Below are 15,680 nucleotides of genomic sequence, written 5' to 3'. Positions count from 1 at the left end.
AAAGTCCGCAACCCACTCCTTCCTCGTTTCCTTCGGTTTCGGCTTCTTCATATCCCCCTTCTCATCCACAACAAGCTTAACCCCATTCTCCTCTATCCACTTCCTTCCCTCAGGCGTATCCTCAAAGAACCTCCCCTTCCTCACACACTCCTCGCACCGAAACATGATATACGGATCCGGCTGCCGATAGTGCTTGATAGGCTCCTTTACGCTGCACTTGTCTTTGTGTTCGGTGTAGAGAGCCCACTCATCTGTGGGGCCGCAGGCATTGCAGCGTTGGAGGAGGTAGATTTGTGTGCACATCTGGGGCTGTTCCACTGGGGCAGGGAAGATGGATGGAATTCTGCGCGGGGATGTGATGGGGGCGTTGAGGGCTAAATATTTGGAAGTATGGCAGTCAAGAGGGTCAACTGCATGACGAAAGCGGTTGTATCTATTGTATTTAGATACATCGTCATATTGAGTCTCTTTGTTGTAGCTGCATGCTTCAAAGAGTCTGGAATCCGGGGAAGCACAACGGTGAGTAACAAAGGGACAAAGCAGATATGAGACCAAATTAGTCCCAGGCGTACATAATGACTGACAACTTAGTTCTCGATCCGACATTGCTGTCACTGTACGCAATAATCACAAAGGCTCTTGTTGTCAAGTAGAAATCATATTACGCCCGCTAAAATGATGGATAGGCATGGATGAGTATCTACATACAAGGGGGTTCCTGGGAATCCAGGACTCCATTCTCTACGATCTGCTAGTATAGAACTCTTGGTTCTAAGCGTCGACAGTTATGCCTACATAGCAGAAGTTTTTGTTCACCCACCGGCGCTTGAACCCATGCCAAACAGCCATTACATCCACGAGTTTATTTCCCCTTGCCGCCCACACTGAATGAACCTTCAAATCCAGCGCGGCCTTTTCCCTTCTTGCCGGCTGGCTTCTTCTTCTTGCCAGCCTTGCCCGACAGCTTCTGCTCCTTTCGCTGCTTGATGTTTGTCTCGCGTTTCTTCTGGCGCTGGTGTATGCTCTTTTGCACGCCTTCGGCCCTTTCCGCCCACGCCTTCTCGCTCTTCTTCTTGGCGCCTTCCTTTCGCTTCAGGGCCTTCTTGAGCAGCTTCTCGTCATCTCGGATCTTTTCGCCTTCTGCGCGCTTCCTTGCTACGAGCCAGGTTTCCTTCTCCTCAATGTCCTTGCGTTTCTCATCGCCCATCTGCTCGAGTCGCTTTTTCTCGTTCTGCAGTTTCTGGAGAGCGGTTTTGGGATCTGAGGGGCCCTTCTTCTTCCCGCTGCTCAGGACGTGGGAGAGATCGTGTGCTAGTTGAGTACCATCGCCGAAGGCGACGCGGCCGAACGCGAAATTGTTGTCGGGTGAATCGACGGATGGACTGAGGATACTGAGCGGGGAGTTTCGGGCTGATGCAAGTGCTTCCTCACGCCTCTGGTCCTCCTCTTCCTTGGCTCTTTCACGCTGCTCCCTTTTGTGTGCTTTTCGCTCGGCTTGCTTTTGTCGGCGCGACTCAATGAGTTCTTGACGTGTGCGTATGGGTTTACCATCAGGCCCGTCGGCCTTGCGAGCCTCGCGGAGCGCTTTGATCTTGGCAGCGAGGCGTTCGCGTAGAGCTTCGGTATCGGCTGCTGACTTTTTGGCAGGCTTTGCGTTGTCAGACGCAGGTGTCGTTGATGAGATAGATGTGGTCGAGCTCTCGGCCTGACCTGTGGAGTCTGCCGGCGTACCATTAGGGTCAAATACGGGAGAGGCGGGTTCAGACGGAGACTCAGAGTCGGAGCCAGGCGCATCATCACCGTCGTCGTTAGCGGCCAGACCAGATATATCGAGTTCATTGACATCGGAGGGTTCGTCAGCCTCAGGCTCATCCTCAACTGATTCCTTTGTCTCATCTGTGGCGTATGACTGCGAATGTTTGCTCGCGGTCGAGGTCGCTGGCTTTATTTCTCTGGGACCCAACTTGACCTTGTTGACTCCGGACTTGACGTTTCGTTTCGCGTAAGCTGCTTCCTCCTCTCTTAACTCTTTCCTTTCGGCCTTTCGCTCCTTTCTGGCTGCCTTCTTCTCCTCTTTCCGCTTCTCCTCCTCCGTCATCTCTGGCACCACCTCGACCAATTTCTGTTTCTTTTTGAGGCCTTGACCTGGCTTCTCGGCCTCGATGCCTTCGACGTCGGACCACGGTTCATCCTCGCCATCTTCAATGCGCTGCTCGCGCTTTCGCTTCCTTCCCTCCTGCTCATCCATGACCTCCTTGACGTTGCGGTTGAGTTCGCTATCGGGGTCGAGCTTGTTTCGCCGCGCTTCTTTCGCTTGTGCTTTCGACTGCTTTTTCTTCTGCCATTGATCCTGTGGAGTGGCACATTGGTAAGTGTCACGTATTGTGTGTGGTGATGGACTTCATCTAGGTGGGTGCAATCGCTGCGATGTGCATTGGGCCCACGAACTGGCTACTACGGGCTTCAATCGGAGGACTACGTACACCACTGTCTTCTCCATAGTACATCTTGGCTGGGATAAGCGATAGCAGACCGTCAAATGCCTTAGCATGGTCGCGCAGGCGGTCCTGTTGAGTATTCCTCGGTCAGTCACCATCTCAAACGCAGCTAACTTTCGAGTGGCGGGGTCAACGGGCAGAACTAACCTGCAACGACGACTCGGCCATAGCGACTACAATGGTAACTTTAGGCGTAGGAAATGTTCCTCGGAGGAAGTTATGATTGGCAATGACTTCGGCGGTTTCCTTGAGGTGGCCTTCTTGAGATCGATGTTGAAATCGGAGCTGACAGAAGGCAAACCGACACGATCAAACACAGCCTAATGATGATTGGTGACGGATTTTTTTGGCGGTTTGAAATTTTCTAGGAGTGGGATCCAGCCGCTTACCGCTGATCAGCGAAATCTTGGCGTTTTTCTGCCTTATTGTGGCTCGTGCTTCTAGGCGGTGTCCAGACTTTTTACTGGGACCATCTGAAGGCTTAAGCTGACTTGGACATCGAGACAACACTCGATAATGGCCCCTGCTTTGGGTAAGCTTTTCCAACATGTTGAAATTAATCATTCTTTAATCTCATCAGAGATTTCGCTGAAAAGATGGAATGTATATACGAATGGCTTGATGCCCCAGCCTTGCTCTCAAGACACTGGCAACAACCTTCTGGCATCTATATCACGGCAGCTACTTACATCAACTTATTACACCAAAAAAAGGAAAAAAAAAAAGAAAACCCTTCAACCCACTTATCTCGAGACTATTTTCATTATGGAGCAAGAAGTTGTGTGAAAAGAAGTATAGTCGTAAGTGCAGTCAGGTATATTTTTAGCCACTCCAAATACCTGATGTTCTGTTGAACGAATTATCAAATAATGGTGATACTATCGGATTCAAACCACCGGGTACTACTACGAAGATGCGTGGGGGACCAATCCCAAGTTGGACCCAAGGGGCCTCTCAATACGACAAACACTACTGCCTGTCTCGTACCCTTCGTGCCTGAGGCCGCAGATACTAAGTAAACTACCTGTTTCTTTCAAAGAGCAAGACAGTCAGCATGGCTGTCTTTAGTGAAGTTAGCATAAAACGGTAACAAGCTAACCAAACCGTTTAAAGCCTACCTTCGTAGTAATGAAGTACTTCAAGCCAAGTACATGTACGGATCTGCAATCTTGTCCTCAACTAGATAAGTACAGATACCGTCTATCCGGAAGTGCGCATATGACTTGATGTCTAGGCCTTTCTACACGTTGGAAGAAGTCGAAAGCACGTAGTTTTGAGCGTTCACTGCGAACAGTTCTTGGCCTGTACCCTTTCACAACTGAAAACAAGTTAGGTCCTTGTTGGCTGCCATGATGTCGGAACTACTTTTACCTTGTGCATACATTCTGAGCCCTTTTTTATTGCAACATGGCCCAAGGCGTACGCTTTAGCCCAGTTGCCGTATTGAAGATAGTCTTTTTCAATTCTTCTTGACAAGCCTCCAGCTTTCTCTCCACAATGCACAGCAGGGCACTTTGCCCCCTTTCAGATAACAGTCCATTTGCCTGTGCCACCCACAATTCAGGGTCCGCAAACACATGCGCCAAGCCCAGCAGCAAGCCTATGTTTGCGACCGGTTTTATTGCCCGTTGTAGCATAGAATAGGTGAACCTTTTCGTGTCTTGATCCGGCCACAAAACGCTGTCTTTCAGACATGTTAGTTGCATCACTTTGTCATGTTGCCGCACCATCTCGAGGCCAAGAACAACCATAAAGGGGAGCTGATTAACGAGTCCATCCCTGCTATTCCAGAGGTACCGGGCATAAACCCGTATTCGGCGCGCAGGAGACGAACTATGTGGGCAGCGAGCGGTCTTGCGGCCTTGGAGGGTTAGCTAATAATATTTTCGAGGAGACATAGGTGGGTGATCCATAGGGGCAGAAAGACAATTAAAGGCAGGTCGGCTGCTTTCAGGGGAGGATATGGGGTGAACTTTCTTTCAGAAGAAGGAGCGGTGGGTATCGTACAGGATAACCCGCCTTCCCTTTCAGTTGCGACAAAGACTGGGTGATTGGCGGCCATGCCCTCATGGGAAGGACGCGGGTATTTTCCGTCATCCAGATGTCGTGTTCCATGTCATCTCCTGATGGCACTGGAACCTCGTGTCTCAATGAGTCTATCCATTCTTTGACGACCTCGACATCGGCGTGCGTGAAGGCACCAAACGCCTTGTCTTTCCATGACATCTCGCGAACAATCAAACTCGTCTCGCTGTTTCCTTTTCGAATCCAAGCTGTAGTTGCCTCTATTTCCTGCAAGAGGTCAAGTACCTGCTAGGAGTCTCTTTAGGTTCAAGAATCTTCGGTTCGTGGCAGCTTTTATCACCGTTGGCTTCTTTTACGCATCCTTCAACAGCTTCCTGATTTTCGCAACTTTCTTGTAAGTCATGTTCCAAGCCACCCATCTATGATATATAATTTACCAACACATTAAAATCACACTTATCAGGATTCCCTTCGCTTGAGTGTATTAGAAACGACGTTTAGGTTTCTCCCTGCACGAGTTGTTAGTGGTAAGTTGTTGGCCCACCCCTGAATACTCTCTGGACCATTCGACCAGTCCAGTGAAGTTTTTCAAAGTTGACCAGTCCGTGAATTCGATCAGCACTTGCCGCCTTTGCCGTTGCGCCGTCTACCTCAGTCATCCCGAGCTTGTGTCTTTTCGTGTTTGGAATTACTTGCGGAATCACGTCTCCAATCCTCTTTGCGGTGCCCTTCCCCGCTTTAACGACATATTGGACCTACTGTTTTCCTGCCATGTGCCTATGTCTTAGCGCTGACATTATCTGGCCCGTTGTCGGCCTGTCTGTGGCACAAAGCCTGTCTGAGGCCGATCAGTCGCCGGGTGGTGGACTGCACTTTAAGGAGCCTGAAGAGAGCTCAGAGAGCTCAGATATGCACTGGTTGAGGGCACATGGGAGCTTATGGGAGCTTGTGGGTTTTCGCCTCCTCCTCGTCCTGGGAAATCTCGAACGTGTCTTCGAACACATATAGGAACTTGAATCGGCAACAAAACCATCAGGATCCACACATCTAGGAGGTCCTGTCTTGTTCGACAAGCGCGTACTTATCCCCCTCTAATGCTGTCTCGAAAATCTGTCTTAACCTTCTTTTGCTGCTTGAGACACGACACCATACATGTGTTAACAGCAGCCAAGTCCGTTAAGATTCGCCGGGTAGAGGGGCTACTCAGATTCAGGAGGAAAATACCTCTTCCGGTTGGAGGACATTTGCAAGAATCAAAGAGTTTCCCAGCTTCCACAGGATCCCTGGTATGAACGTGGTCATAGTTTATCATTGGTATTTGGGCAAGTGCCCTCTTCTGTGAGTAGTGACCATGCTGACTGTCCCGGGAAGGAGTTTGTTTGCTAGTAAAGAAAATGGAATCGATCTAAAGCTTAATAATTGAGAAGAATAGACCATGTGCGTGTTGGACATGATCGGAAGAGCCGTGCAGTATATACTAAGTTACACTCGACTATTAGTACACCAGCGGCCAACAATACGTTCACTGTGTCGGGTATTCTAGCACCTGCGGTAGTTTTCTAAGCGGCTGGAAAGGAAATTGTCGTGGTTTAATTAGTATGCATTCTATCAAGCTCGAGGGAAGTACGTATGAACCCTATAGCTGAATGAACTAACTAGGCAAACTTTTCGGGATATTGGAGGGTAGTTCCGGTGAGTGCAGCCTTTTTCGTCTAGTTCATTCCGTGACGCGTGACGCAGCGTGTTCACGCAGGAAGGTTGTTGGCTCCGTCGTTGTAGCAAGGCTGTAGTACGCTAACTCCGGTATTTTGAGTGGATCTAATGCCGCCAATAAGCATGAAGAAAGACATCTCTAAAGATAATACTAGTGGCTCTCGGTCCAGTCTCACCCACTCCACTACGTTCCAAGTGGGCATAACATAATGTCTCCCCACAGTGGGCCGACCGACCCGATCAACTTACCCATAATTAGTAGCCTATAACGTCGTGTCAATATTAATCGGGATTATCCTGTCGCTTCAAGCTACCGCTTTAGGCAATCCCTCTCAAACGTTACATAGTGTCATGTTATCCAGAATACGGCACGTAAGTCTTTTACGCACCGCAAAACGGCCTCGACGTACTCTAACATGCCGAAAGGGGAAGTAGGAGTTTGAGTCCTTGGAGGAAACCTCTTCGCTCATCGTCGCTGGTGTCATGTCGCGCAGTCCACACAACACTACATAGAAGGCGACACCCCCGGGTTAAAGAAAAACCAAATGCTGCTTCATAGTCGTCATCTGTGGCTTGCAGGAGAGGGAAAAATACAAAAACCTGATACCTCTTGCCAGGAAGGTGCACTCTTCGGCTGGCGATTTCATGGGCCGGGGGCAGGAGATCTACACGGGCTTCCAGCATATTTATGACCACGAGATGCTGCGAAGGGCCATGCGTACGAGACACCCGTCGTTTAACCCGGATGCTCCCATGTGGCGGCCCTATGTGGGCGCTTTCGAGGCTGGAATGCACTCACATGGCTGCTTCGCTTTTGGCTTGATTCGAGAGCTGCAGGCCTTCTATGGATTGGGCGATGTCCATGAGACGGTCTTTTCCCCAGGCATGTTGGGCGCACCACCCTGCAAGATGTTTCGATGTTCCCAATCGGAGCGAGAGTATGACATCATATAACGTAGAATAAAAAGGGTCAAGATTGAGCCTGTTGCGCTTGATTCGTTTTGTTCGCCGTCTCGCATGGAGCCCGGTCGTACTTCCAGACATTAGCAAATGAACAACCGATATCGGATTTCATACACCATACCAGAGAGCACCTTTCATTAATAGCAAACTTCCAGATGTCGTGAGTTTGCTTGTGTGATACCTGACGCTTGCACTGACCTTGTCCCACCGTTAGGAACTGTTCAATATTGTAGGCTACTTACGAATCACTGAGCTAGTTTCATTGTGATAACGATTACCTTATTTACCCGCGTTTCCATAACCCGCTCCGGTTCCGGCTTACTGAAGGAAAGTGCTTACCTTTACTCTGTCTACCTGGGAATCAGTGAACCGCGTCCTTTTCTTCACTTTTCAGAAGGTACTATAAGTATAGTACCCGATACTTCTAGCTTTCAACTTTTGCCTGATTTCAAATCCCACGTTTCTACTTTGTCCTCATATCGCTTCAAGCACACCGACCAAGCTATGGCCAACGAGGAAAATCATGTTTACCCCCAGACGGCTTCCAATACTATCAAGAGGCACAGAGAGAGAGGTACCGTATTTCTATCTTCTCGGAGATACAACGCTCATATCCAGGTGATCAGGCCATTACGACACCGAGGCAGTGCACTCCATCGTCAACACAGCTCCCGTTGCCCATGTGTCTTTCGTCCCCGACCCAAGCAACCCTGCTCCGGTGATACTTCCCATGATCGCACGAATTGGCCACTTCTCCGGTGCCGAAGAAGCGTCCGCCTACATCCACGGTTATGTATCCACTCTCCTTTTCCGGCCCCGCACAGCATCATCCCTTCCAGCTAATGCCACACACGAAGAGGAGGGCTTCCCAATCTGCATCGCTGCCACGAAGATCGTCAATCTCGTCTTGTCGCTGACGCCCTTTTCGCACAGCTACGACTATCGCTCTGCTGTAGTCCATGGACACGCCTCCCTCCTGGACCCCGAAGCAGATCACGAAGAGATCATCTATGCCATGCAGCTCATTACCGACGGCATGGTACCGCAACGCTGGGCCAACTCGCGCACTCCGCCGAATGCCTCCGAGATTGCTGCTACGCGCATATTGAAAGTTCGCATCGACAGCGCCAGCGCCAAGATCCGGGACTCGGGTGTCAAGGAGGAGGCCAAAGACCTCAAGAATGCCGCCGCCACCAACAATGTCTGGACGGGTATTATTCCCTATGTCGAGATGCTGGGGGTCCCACTTCCTGCACCTACGAACAAGGTCGCTGCCGTGCCTCAGTACATACAAGACCATGTTCGTGCCCATAATGAGGCAGCTGGAGCTGATGGAGTGAAGGGGTTGATTTCGAAATTGGTTTCGTCTGTATTTGGGCGCTGAGACTTACTGCGCGGTATGGCTGAATTTGGCAAGTTGCTATTGCAAGACTGGCCGGATTGAGATCATAATATCGCCAAAGAGCTGGCCGCTCGTCTTGCAATTTGCATCTGGTCTGATAGGGCATGTCATTATGGAAAAGACACACATAGGACACGCTCGAGAGCCCGTGGCCGAGGTTGCAGTGCTAGAGTCGATGCATCTGTCAACATTCCGGAATGTTCATCTTTCCCCGTCAGTGATCTTCGTAAAGTGTGCAGTTGATTAGTTTCTGTGGTCGCATCCTTCGGTCCTTCGCCGCGCTATGCTCGGTATCTGTTGTCATCATGCGCATCTACTTGACGGACGATTAAAATTTGAATTTTTATGCTAAGTTTGTGCAAGCTCGGGGTTCCACGCGTTTGCATTCCGGTCAGAGTTGTATTTACAGACGCGAAGAGAATGTCACGTAGTTGGTGTACTTAGGTGGGCTTAGACGAAGAAGCCCTCCCACTCTCTAAGGCTACCAGCACTCTCAATGCCTAAGATATCTGCCAAGTGTAAACAGCAAGGGTATAACTAGAAATCTTGAAATAGCTTACAGGCTGTCGCTAAGGCATTTTTTTCAGTATTGTATCTACTATAAATACTTTTAAGATCGCAAATGCCACGCACACAGGATTACTAGGCTAATAATAAATATCTAATAAACCTAAGAAGCTCTAATCGACTAAAAATTAAGACAGATTTATCGTCAGATTCAAAGTCATGTTATTCCAAGGGACAGGTGATGACAAGGCCTGACAGATCAAATAGCTTTGTAGAGTGGATCATTGGGTGAGTATCATGTAAACACTGCGAAGTTTACGTCTACTTTATTTCCTTAAGGTTTTGACGTGACTAAATCAGACACTGTATGAATTCATAGGTGCTTTTCGATCGCCTTTGCTTAAGGTATGCAAGAACAGGAGACCCATATATCACCTTACAAGTAACGCTTCTTTTAAAGCGGAACATAAAGCAAGCACTGCGACATCATTGTAGTTACAGGGTTCACCAAATAACTTCACAAATTCCCGTCGCAGCCTAAATATACCGTATTTAGTGGTATAAACTCATGAGGCTCGGCAGCTAAAGGTACTTAGCAGGTGACGTTATACGCCGGATGAGGTCATTGATCTGCAGGAACCACCGAATTGTCCGAACACCGACATACATAGTATTTCGTGCTGATCGTCGATGTTTGCATTTCCCATTGCGTTTGTGTACAACACCTTCTACTTTGACAAAATCTCTCGTGCCATTGCAGCTTCGAATTTGCTGCAGTAGCTCCACGATGTCACAGACCAACCCTCCCCGCGGCCTCCGCTGGCGCTCCAGTACCACCTTCATCATTGCGACTGTTGCCGTCGGACTGTTCACCGATCTCTTCTTGTACGGTCTTGTCGTGCCAGTTCTACCGTTTATGCTACGAAACCGAATGTCCATCCCGGATGAAGAGATTCAGTCATACGTATCCAGTCTGCTTGCAGCATACGCAGGAGCATCGGTCGTCTCTGCGGTGCCGGCGGGATGGATCGCGGATAGGACGGACTCGAGACAGACCCCGTTTCTGAGTGGATTAGCTGCGCTTCTGGCTGCCACTATCATGCTGGCGTCTGGGGATAGCATTGCGGTTTTGGTTGTTGCTAGGATACTCCAGGGGATTAGTGCAGCTGTAGTTTGGTAAGTGGAGTGGATGTCTCAGAAAAGAGAGAAGTAACTAACCTGGCCTGTGATAGGACCATTGGTTTAGCTATGGTTTTGGACACTGTTGGACCTCAAGATCTGGGCAAGGTTATCGGATCGGTAATCACGACCCCCCAGAAGTGATACGAGTTTTTCTAACATATATAGATATTCTCTTTCATTTCCGTCGGAGACCTGCTTGCCCCGGTTCTCGGAGGTGTGCTATACGACAAAACAGGCTATACAGGTGTCTTTGGCGTAGCATCAGCAGTCCTCGCCCTCGACTTTATAATGCGGCTTCTAATCGTGGAAAAGAAGACAGCTGCAAAGTACAAGTCAGCAGCCGAAGATGATGAGACTAACCCACGCGACTTCGGAACAAGAAATGACCCACAAGACGAAGAAGCCAGCGAGGAGGATGCTCTCCTGCCCAAGAAAGAAGACGATGCATATAATATTCACGGCGAACCCGGAAGTATTGTTCGCGCACTGCCGATTCTCTATTGTTTCCGCAATCCAAGGCTTCTGGTTGGTCTTTCGCTGTCATTCGTCCAGGCTTCGCTATTGGCTATGTTCGATGCGACAATACCAACCGAGGCACATGATTTGTTTGGGTTCTCCTCGCTACAAGCCGGCCTACTCTTCATCGCGCTCGACATACCATATCTGATACTAGGCCCGATTGCGGGGTGGACCGTAGACAGATTCGGCACCAAGCCCGCGGCAGTCATTGGCTTCGGGTTCTTGGTCCCGGTTCTAGTTCTTCTCCGCCTCCCCTCAGCGAAACTTGTCGATGGGTCTGGAAACATCGTCTTGTACTGCGCCATGCTTGCCTTGAATGGTGTTGGTCTGGCGATTATTGGTTCCCCCAGTATCGTCGAGGCAAGTGATGTGGTACAGAAGTATGACAAGGCTAACCCAGAGTTCTTTGGGGCGAATGGACCGTACGCCCAGTTATATGGATTTAGCTCGTTATTCTTTTCTGCTGGGCTCACGATGGGGCCGATAGTGAGTGGTGCACTCAGAGACTCCATCGGATACGGGAATATGAATCTGGTATTTGCTGTTGTTTCGGGGATCACAGCCATATTGTCATTCTTCGTCATTGGAGGAAAGCCGAAGGTTCTCTCGGGGGCTAGAGGCTAATGTAAATAACATGTATCATAGGAGGCCCATATACATAGAAGTGGCCCTTTGAATCGGAGTATCTCGATATATGCATGATGGTCAACGAATGAACGGAATCTTATAATTGCGTCTAACCGTTTTCGCATGAAGTCCGGAATTCTGTATCAATACTACCCACGACTGCACATATGTGAGACACGACTTAGACACAATACCAACACATCTTCGGTTTGAAAATGAATTCTCGAATTAATATATAGGAACGATCATTCTCAATCGCATACCCCATCATTATTGCACATACTCTTAACTCTAATTTCTGGTAAACCATTGCTCAGCTTTAACTATTTGAGAATTCTTGCAGCATGAATGTTGCTTTTGAAGTAAACCATTGCTCAGCTGTAACTACTTGAGAGTTCTTGCAGCATGAATATTGCTTTTGAAAATACTATCTAATTGATACAAGGATTAGGAACTCTTCCCTTGAATTGACAAAGTGACGAAGTTACTTTTTGGTGCTGGAGCTACAATTCAATATTCAATCCCCTATCACTGGGACAACGGCGGTGACCTAGCAGCCAAGGTCGAAAAGAGGTGTGACACTTCCAGGTTGTGTCACACCAAATGAGATATCAGTTTGAGCAATATTGGCATCGGTCAGTGTATACCACCATGAGTTCCGCTTTCCGAACAACGCACAGCCAACCTCGGACCAATATCTCTTTGCGTTGGCCGGAGATGCAACAGCATCTCGTTGATTGGGTCCAGCTAGAAATATGTTAGCAAACCAAGTAAGATTGTCAGCTGATGTGAAATATTCACCAATAGGCCACCCCGTCTCAGTGATAAAGACAGGTTTCCCACCAGCCACGCCCTCTGTCTGCGCAACAGCAGACCAGAAGTTGGTCCCCCCCAGATCAATCGAGTTCGGCTTCGTCGTCTCAAAGTACGGGAACGAATTATGACCCAACCAATTCACCGACGCGGCAACACCAGCATTCTCTGGCAGAATCCATGCCGTCCACGTGTCAACATGACCGATGGGCTTCGATTCCAACGCAGTGCCCTTGATCCAATCTCTCAACCAACCAATATACCCCACAATCTCCTCCCCCGTAGCGCCTACTCCGGCATTAGCCGCCTTCCCCTGGTCACTACTCCTATACAAATCTTCCGAGCCTACACTAATCCCGATAACCCGATCCGTAAATGCAGTGCCGTATTGTTCAGCAGCTCGCTTAAGCGAGTTGATCTCGTTCTCGATAACGCCGCGGCCGGCGCTGGCCCACAGGCCGACGAGGATGGAGGTGTCAGTATCGATGGCGGCTTGGTAGGCCGAGATGGGGTCGTTGACGGTGCCGCATTGGATCGAGGTGTATAGACGTGCGGAGGCAAACCCGGGGGCACCAGCGAGGTTTTTGGCTCGGTTGAAGAGGGATTTGAAGTCTTCATAGCCGCGACAGGACCCGTCTGAGTTGGTGGAGCCGTAGTTGAAGCCCTGACGTACTTGAGCTATGGCCGTTGTGGCCAGCGCCAACGTGAGAAAATGTCGAGAGAACTGCATTTTGGTGAGCTTTGGTGTCTTGAGGTTTCACAATGAGCAATTTCAACTTCATATACTCAGGGACGAATTCGGCATCTGGGACCGCAAGAGAATTTAATATCAACTCGCCATAGGGCAGCCGCGTTGGCGTGATTCTAGACCTACCAGTGGGTTGATCTGCACGACAGCAGAGATGACGTTGTAAGAGGCTCGTATTCTCAAACCAAGTGAGCCCGTTGTGGTGATCAACCCGCTCTGATTGGCCGTGTACATAGCCGACGTCAAATTAGGCAAGAGATCGTTTGTGTGCCAAGCGGCATCACGAAAACATTCCAGCCAACCGGAGCGCCATCGCGCGTGCCCCAGGGATGCCCGCCAGGGACCGGCCACATGGCATCGTGGCACGATGCATCATGGAAATTTGGCATTGTCGGATTACGAGATGGAATGTGACTAATATTAGGTAAATACTTCACCGTCAGAGGTAGAATGTCATCAAGGTGTCGAATTCGATCATACTGACCGACGTTGGACGCTGCATAGGATTGCCTGGTTATTCTATTAGTGATGGTGTACAGACTGAATCTCGAGGTGACTTGTACCACCTCTGCTCTGTGTTAGTGGTGCTCTAGACCGACGACTATGAGACCTTCAAAGCACAGCATTTTTAGCACATTCGGCTGTTGACAGCTATTCTAAGAATTCCGCCCTACGAGAACCGCAAAATTCGGCTGCACTCCACAGCTGCTTGGCCTTCTGTGTTCTATTTCACATTTTGCATGCTGCACGAACAGGAAAATCCGGTTTTGGCCAGGCTATTCACTGCGTCTTCGTAGTAATAAAATTCATCATTGCGGATGAGTAGACGCCCGAGTAATGCACCAACTCGCTCGAGTGTAGATCAATACGATTAGAAGATCCCAATTTCACCTCTATTCCTTAGAGTTTTGGTCTTCTCAAAACCCCGCGCCCAGGATATGTCATTCCGTCGAGGCGTATTCGCCATCGCGAAACCTGCGCGTTGATCGACTTAGTCGTCCCTTGTTCGCAGGTGCAAACTTTGCTATCGTCAAGTTTTATTCGTTTTCCACCATTGCCGTCTGAGTAAACCACAAATATTTGTCAAGGTTTGAACGATTATCAAAGCTCCACGTTGCAGAACAAATATTGATGTGCACTTGTAGAGATACCGTTCTTATTCGTTGAGATACCGCTGGCTATTCGGAGGCGAGAACAGCCTAGTTGATCTTTACAGGGAATTTCCCATTCTTTATCCATGGTTCCAGGCTAGTGTGAAGCCGCCGAACTTTTCCTGCTCGGCGTACGTCGAGTCGACGCCACGTGGGAGCCATCCGTCCAACCCTAATCGGTTTTCTGCTCCATCGCTGCCGCATTACTACGACCCGAGTTCTAGCGGCTGTGGACCTACCATATCGCGGTAATAACCTCCCATAGTCATGGGAAAGTCAGGCAGAAATCGTTCGATGATAGACTGACGGGTATACATAGAGAATGTGCTGGAATGAGTCCGTCATCGGGATATGTGGATCATGGGGAATTCCATATTGCATTTGCAATGACGGAGAGCCTGATTAAGCTTTGTAGGGCTGCCTATACCCTAAATTTCCTAAATTGATAGCCTACCTTATCTATATTTCCCTGTTGTGTGGCAGTCCGTCACCACTCCTCGGTTGAAGGGCTGCGGTTATTCTCGCCAGCGACTATATGCAGGTATCGCAAGGATATGCCTGACCTTTCTTATCAATTCACCTTGTAGCCATAGCCTGTACCACCTGTAGACTACTGACTAGGATATTTATGGTCAAATAATTCGGCTGTGATGACTGGGTGGTGATCACAGGAAGTCGTCTTTGTACGTAAAGTTAAACCCTGTATTGAAATTAAGTTCAGCGTTTCAGTTAGCATGGGCGAGAACATATGGTGGGTGGATCGGATACTGTAAAGCAACCATCGTGGCATGTTGCGTAATTCTCAGTGGTGCTACCAAGTCATAGACATGATTCAGTTTTTGCATATCGACGTGCCTGCCTATATCGTGCTTTTGGGACTGACTACAGTTTCTCTCCTCTGTTTCTACTTCAGACTGTTTCTTGACCAGTGCTTCTTTTGTCTGTGCCGCGTGGTGCTGGTCATCATCATCATCAACGCCACCATTTGGAGCCTCCTGGACATCCTCGGTTGTATCCCGGGATGAGAAGACCACTATCAGTGAATAAGTTACGGACTCTGGAAGTCTTCCAAATCCTAGATATTCTAGTGGACTGGGATCGACATTAGCAGGTGAAGAGAGTGAGTCCAGGGGTAAGTCAATGTTGGATCTACCAATAGCTTGAAAGAATATACACTATGGGTTTACGACGAGAGGTTTTTTCTCCCAGACCCTCCGAGACTGCATTTTCTTAAACGTCTTGTACCTATTCTACCCAAGACTTGCCCACCCGGAGTAGTAGGATCAATTCCGACTTCGCTTCAACTTGAGGCAACTCATACATGTCAGTCATCGTTGATAACCATATCCACCTCGACTTTTCGGACGACACGAGATACCCGGATTCCCGGGAATCTGGCCGCAGTGGACGCTGGCACAATCGAGCTCACTTATCGACCGCTAGTTCTCACGTAACAACAATAGGCCAGTTCCCAAGGATTTCGTAAGACGTCTAACGCGTCTCAAGCTCCAGCGGCCCAGTCTAATTATATG

At 49.0% G+C, this 15,680-nt stretch overlaps 4 protein-coding genes across 4 annotated transcripts; 2 read left to right on the top strand and 2 right to left on the bottom strand.

The window, feature by feature from the left end:
* Positions 1 to 639: 639 nt before the first annotated feature.
* BCR38DRAFT_422347 (surfeit locus protein 6-domain-containing protein) lies at positions 640 to 2,873 on the bottom strand. The gene is made up of 3 exons (XM_040859512.1): positions 2,646 to 2,873; positions 2,484 to 2,567; positions 640 to 2,350 (listed from the first exon to the last, which is right to left on the bottom strand). The coding sequence occupies exons 1-3, from the start codon at positions 2,664 to 2,666 to the stop codon at positions 863 to 865; spliced, it is 1,593 nt and encodes a 530-aa protein (XP_040718465.1). The 5' UTR covers positions 2,667 to 2,873; the 3' UTR covers positions 640 to 862.
* A 4,830-nt stretch (positions 2,874 to 7,703) lies between these two features.
* On the top strand, positions 7,704 to 8,583 carry BCR38DRAFT_336053 (uncharacterized protein; the record flags this gene model as incomplete). Its single annotated transcript, XM_040855428.1, has 2 exons — positions 7,704 to 7,773; positions 7,826 to 8,583. 2 exons carry the CDS (start codon positions 7,704 to 7,706, stop codon positions 8,581 to 8,583), a joined length of 828 nt encoding a protein of 275 aa, XP_040718464.1.
* Positions 8,584 to 9,793: 1,210 nt separating this feature from the next.
* On the top strand, positions 9,794 to 11,526 carry BCR38DRAFT_422340 (major facilitator superfamily domain-containing protein). The gene is made up of 3 exons (XM_040859511.1): positions 9,794 to 10,284; positions 10,341 to 10,407; positions 10,456 to 11,526. Exons 1-3 carry the CDS (start codon positions 9,896 to 9,898, stop codon positions 11,431 to 11,433), a joined length of 1,434 nt encoding a protein of 477 aa, XP_040718463.1. The 5' UTR covers positions 9,794 to 9,895; the 3' UTR covers positions 11,434 to 11,526.
* Positions 11,527 to 11,986: 460 nt separating this feature from the next.
* Positions 11,987 to 12,979, bottom strand: BCR38DRAFT_335780 (GPI-anchored cell wall beta-1,3-endoglucanase EglC; the record flags this gene model as incomplete). Its single annotated transcript, XM_040855406.1, has 2 exons — positions 11,987 to 12,183; positions 12,238 to 12,979. The coding sequence occupies 2 exons, from the start codon at positions 12,977 to 12,979 to the stop codon at positions 11,987 to 11,989; spliced, it is 939 nt and encodes a 312-aa protein (XP_040718462.1).
* Between the last annotated feature and the right edge of the window lie 2,701 nt (positions 12,980 to 15,680).

The sequence above is a fragment of the Pseudomassariella vexata genome (assembly GCF_002105095.1).
Source record: "Pseudomassariella vexata strain CBS 129021 chromosome Unknown BCR38scaffold_3, whole genome shotgun sequence".
Lineage (NCBI taxonomy): Eukaryota > Fungi > Ascomycota > Sordariomycetes > Amphisphaeriales > Pseudomassariaceae > Pseudomassariella > Pseudomassariella vexata.
The sequence above is the reverse complement of the archived record's forward strand: the minus strand, read 5'-3'. Positions and strand labels throughout refer to the sequence as shown.

Coding starts and splice junctions, on each gene's coding strand:
- BCR38DRAFT_422347 (XM_040859512.1), bottom strand. CDS start 2,666: ATGGCCGAGTCGTCGTTGCAG. Junction 2,568..2,645: donor TGGCCGAGTCGTCGTTGCAG/GTTAGTTCTGCC, acceptor AATACTCAACAG/GACCGCCTGCGCGACCATGC. Junction 2,351..2,483: donor ACTATGGAGAAGACAGTGGT/GTACGTAGTCCT, acceptor GCCACTCCACAG/GATCAATGGCAGAAGAAAAA.
- BCR38DRAFT_422340 (XM_040859511.1), top strand. CDS start 9,896: ATGTCACAGACCAACCCTCCCCGCGGCCTCCGCTGGCGCTCCAGTACC. Junction 10,285..10,340: donor ATTAGTGCAGCTGTAGTTTG/GTAAGTGGAGTG, acceptor GGCCTGTGATAG/GACCATTGGTTTAGCTATGG. Junction 10,408..10,455: donor TGGGCAAGGTTATCGGATCG/GTAATCACGACC, acceptor TAACATATATAG/ATATTCTCTTTCATTTCCGT.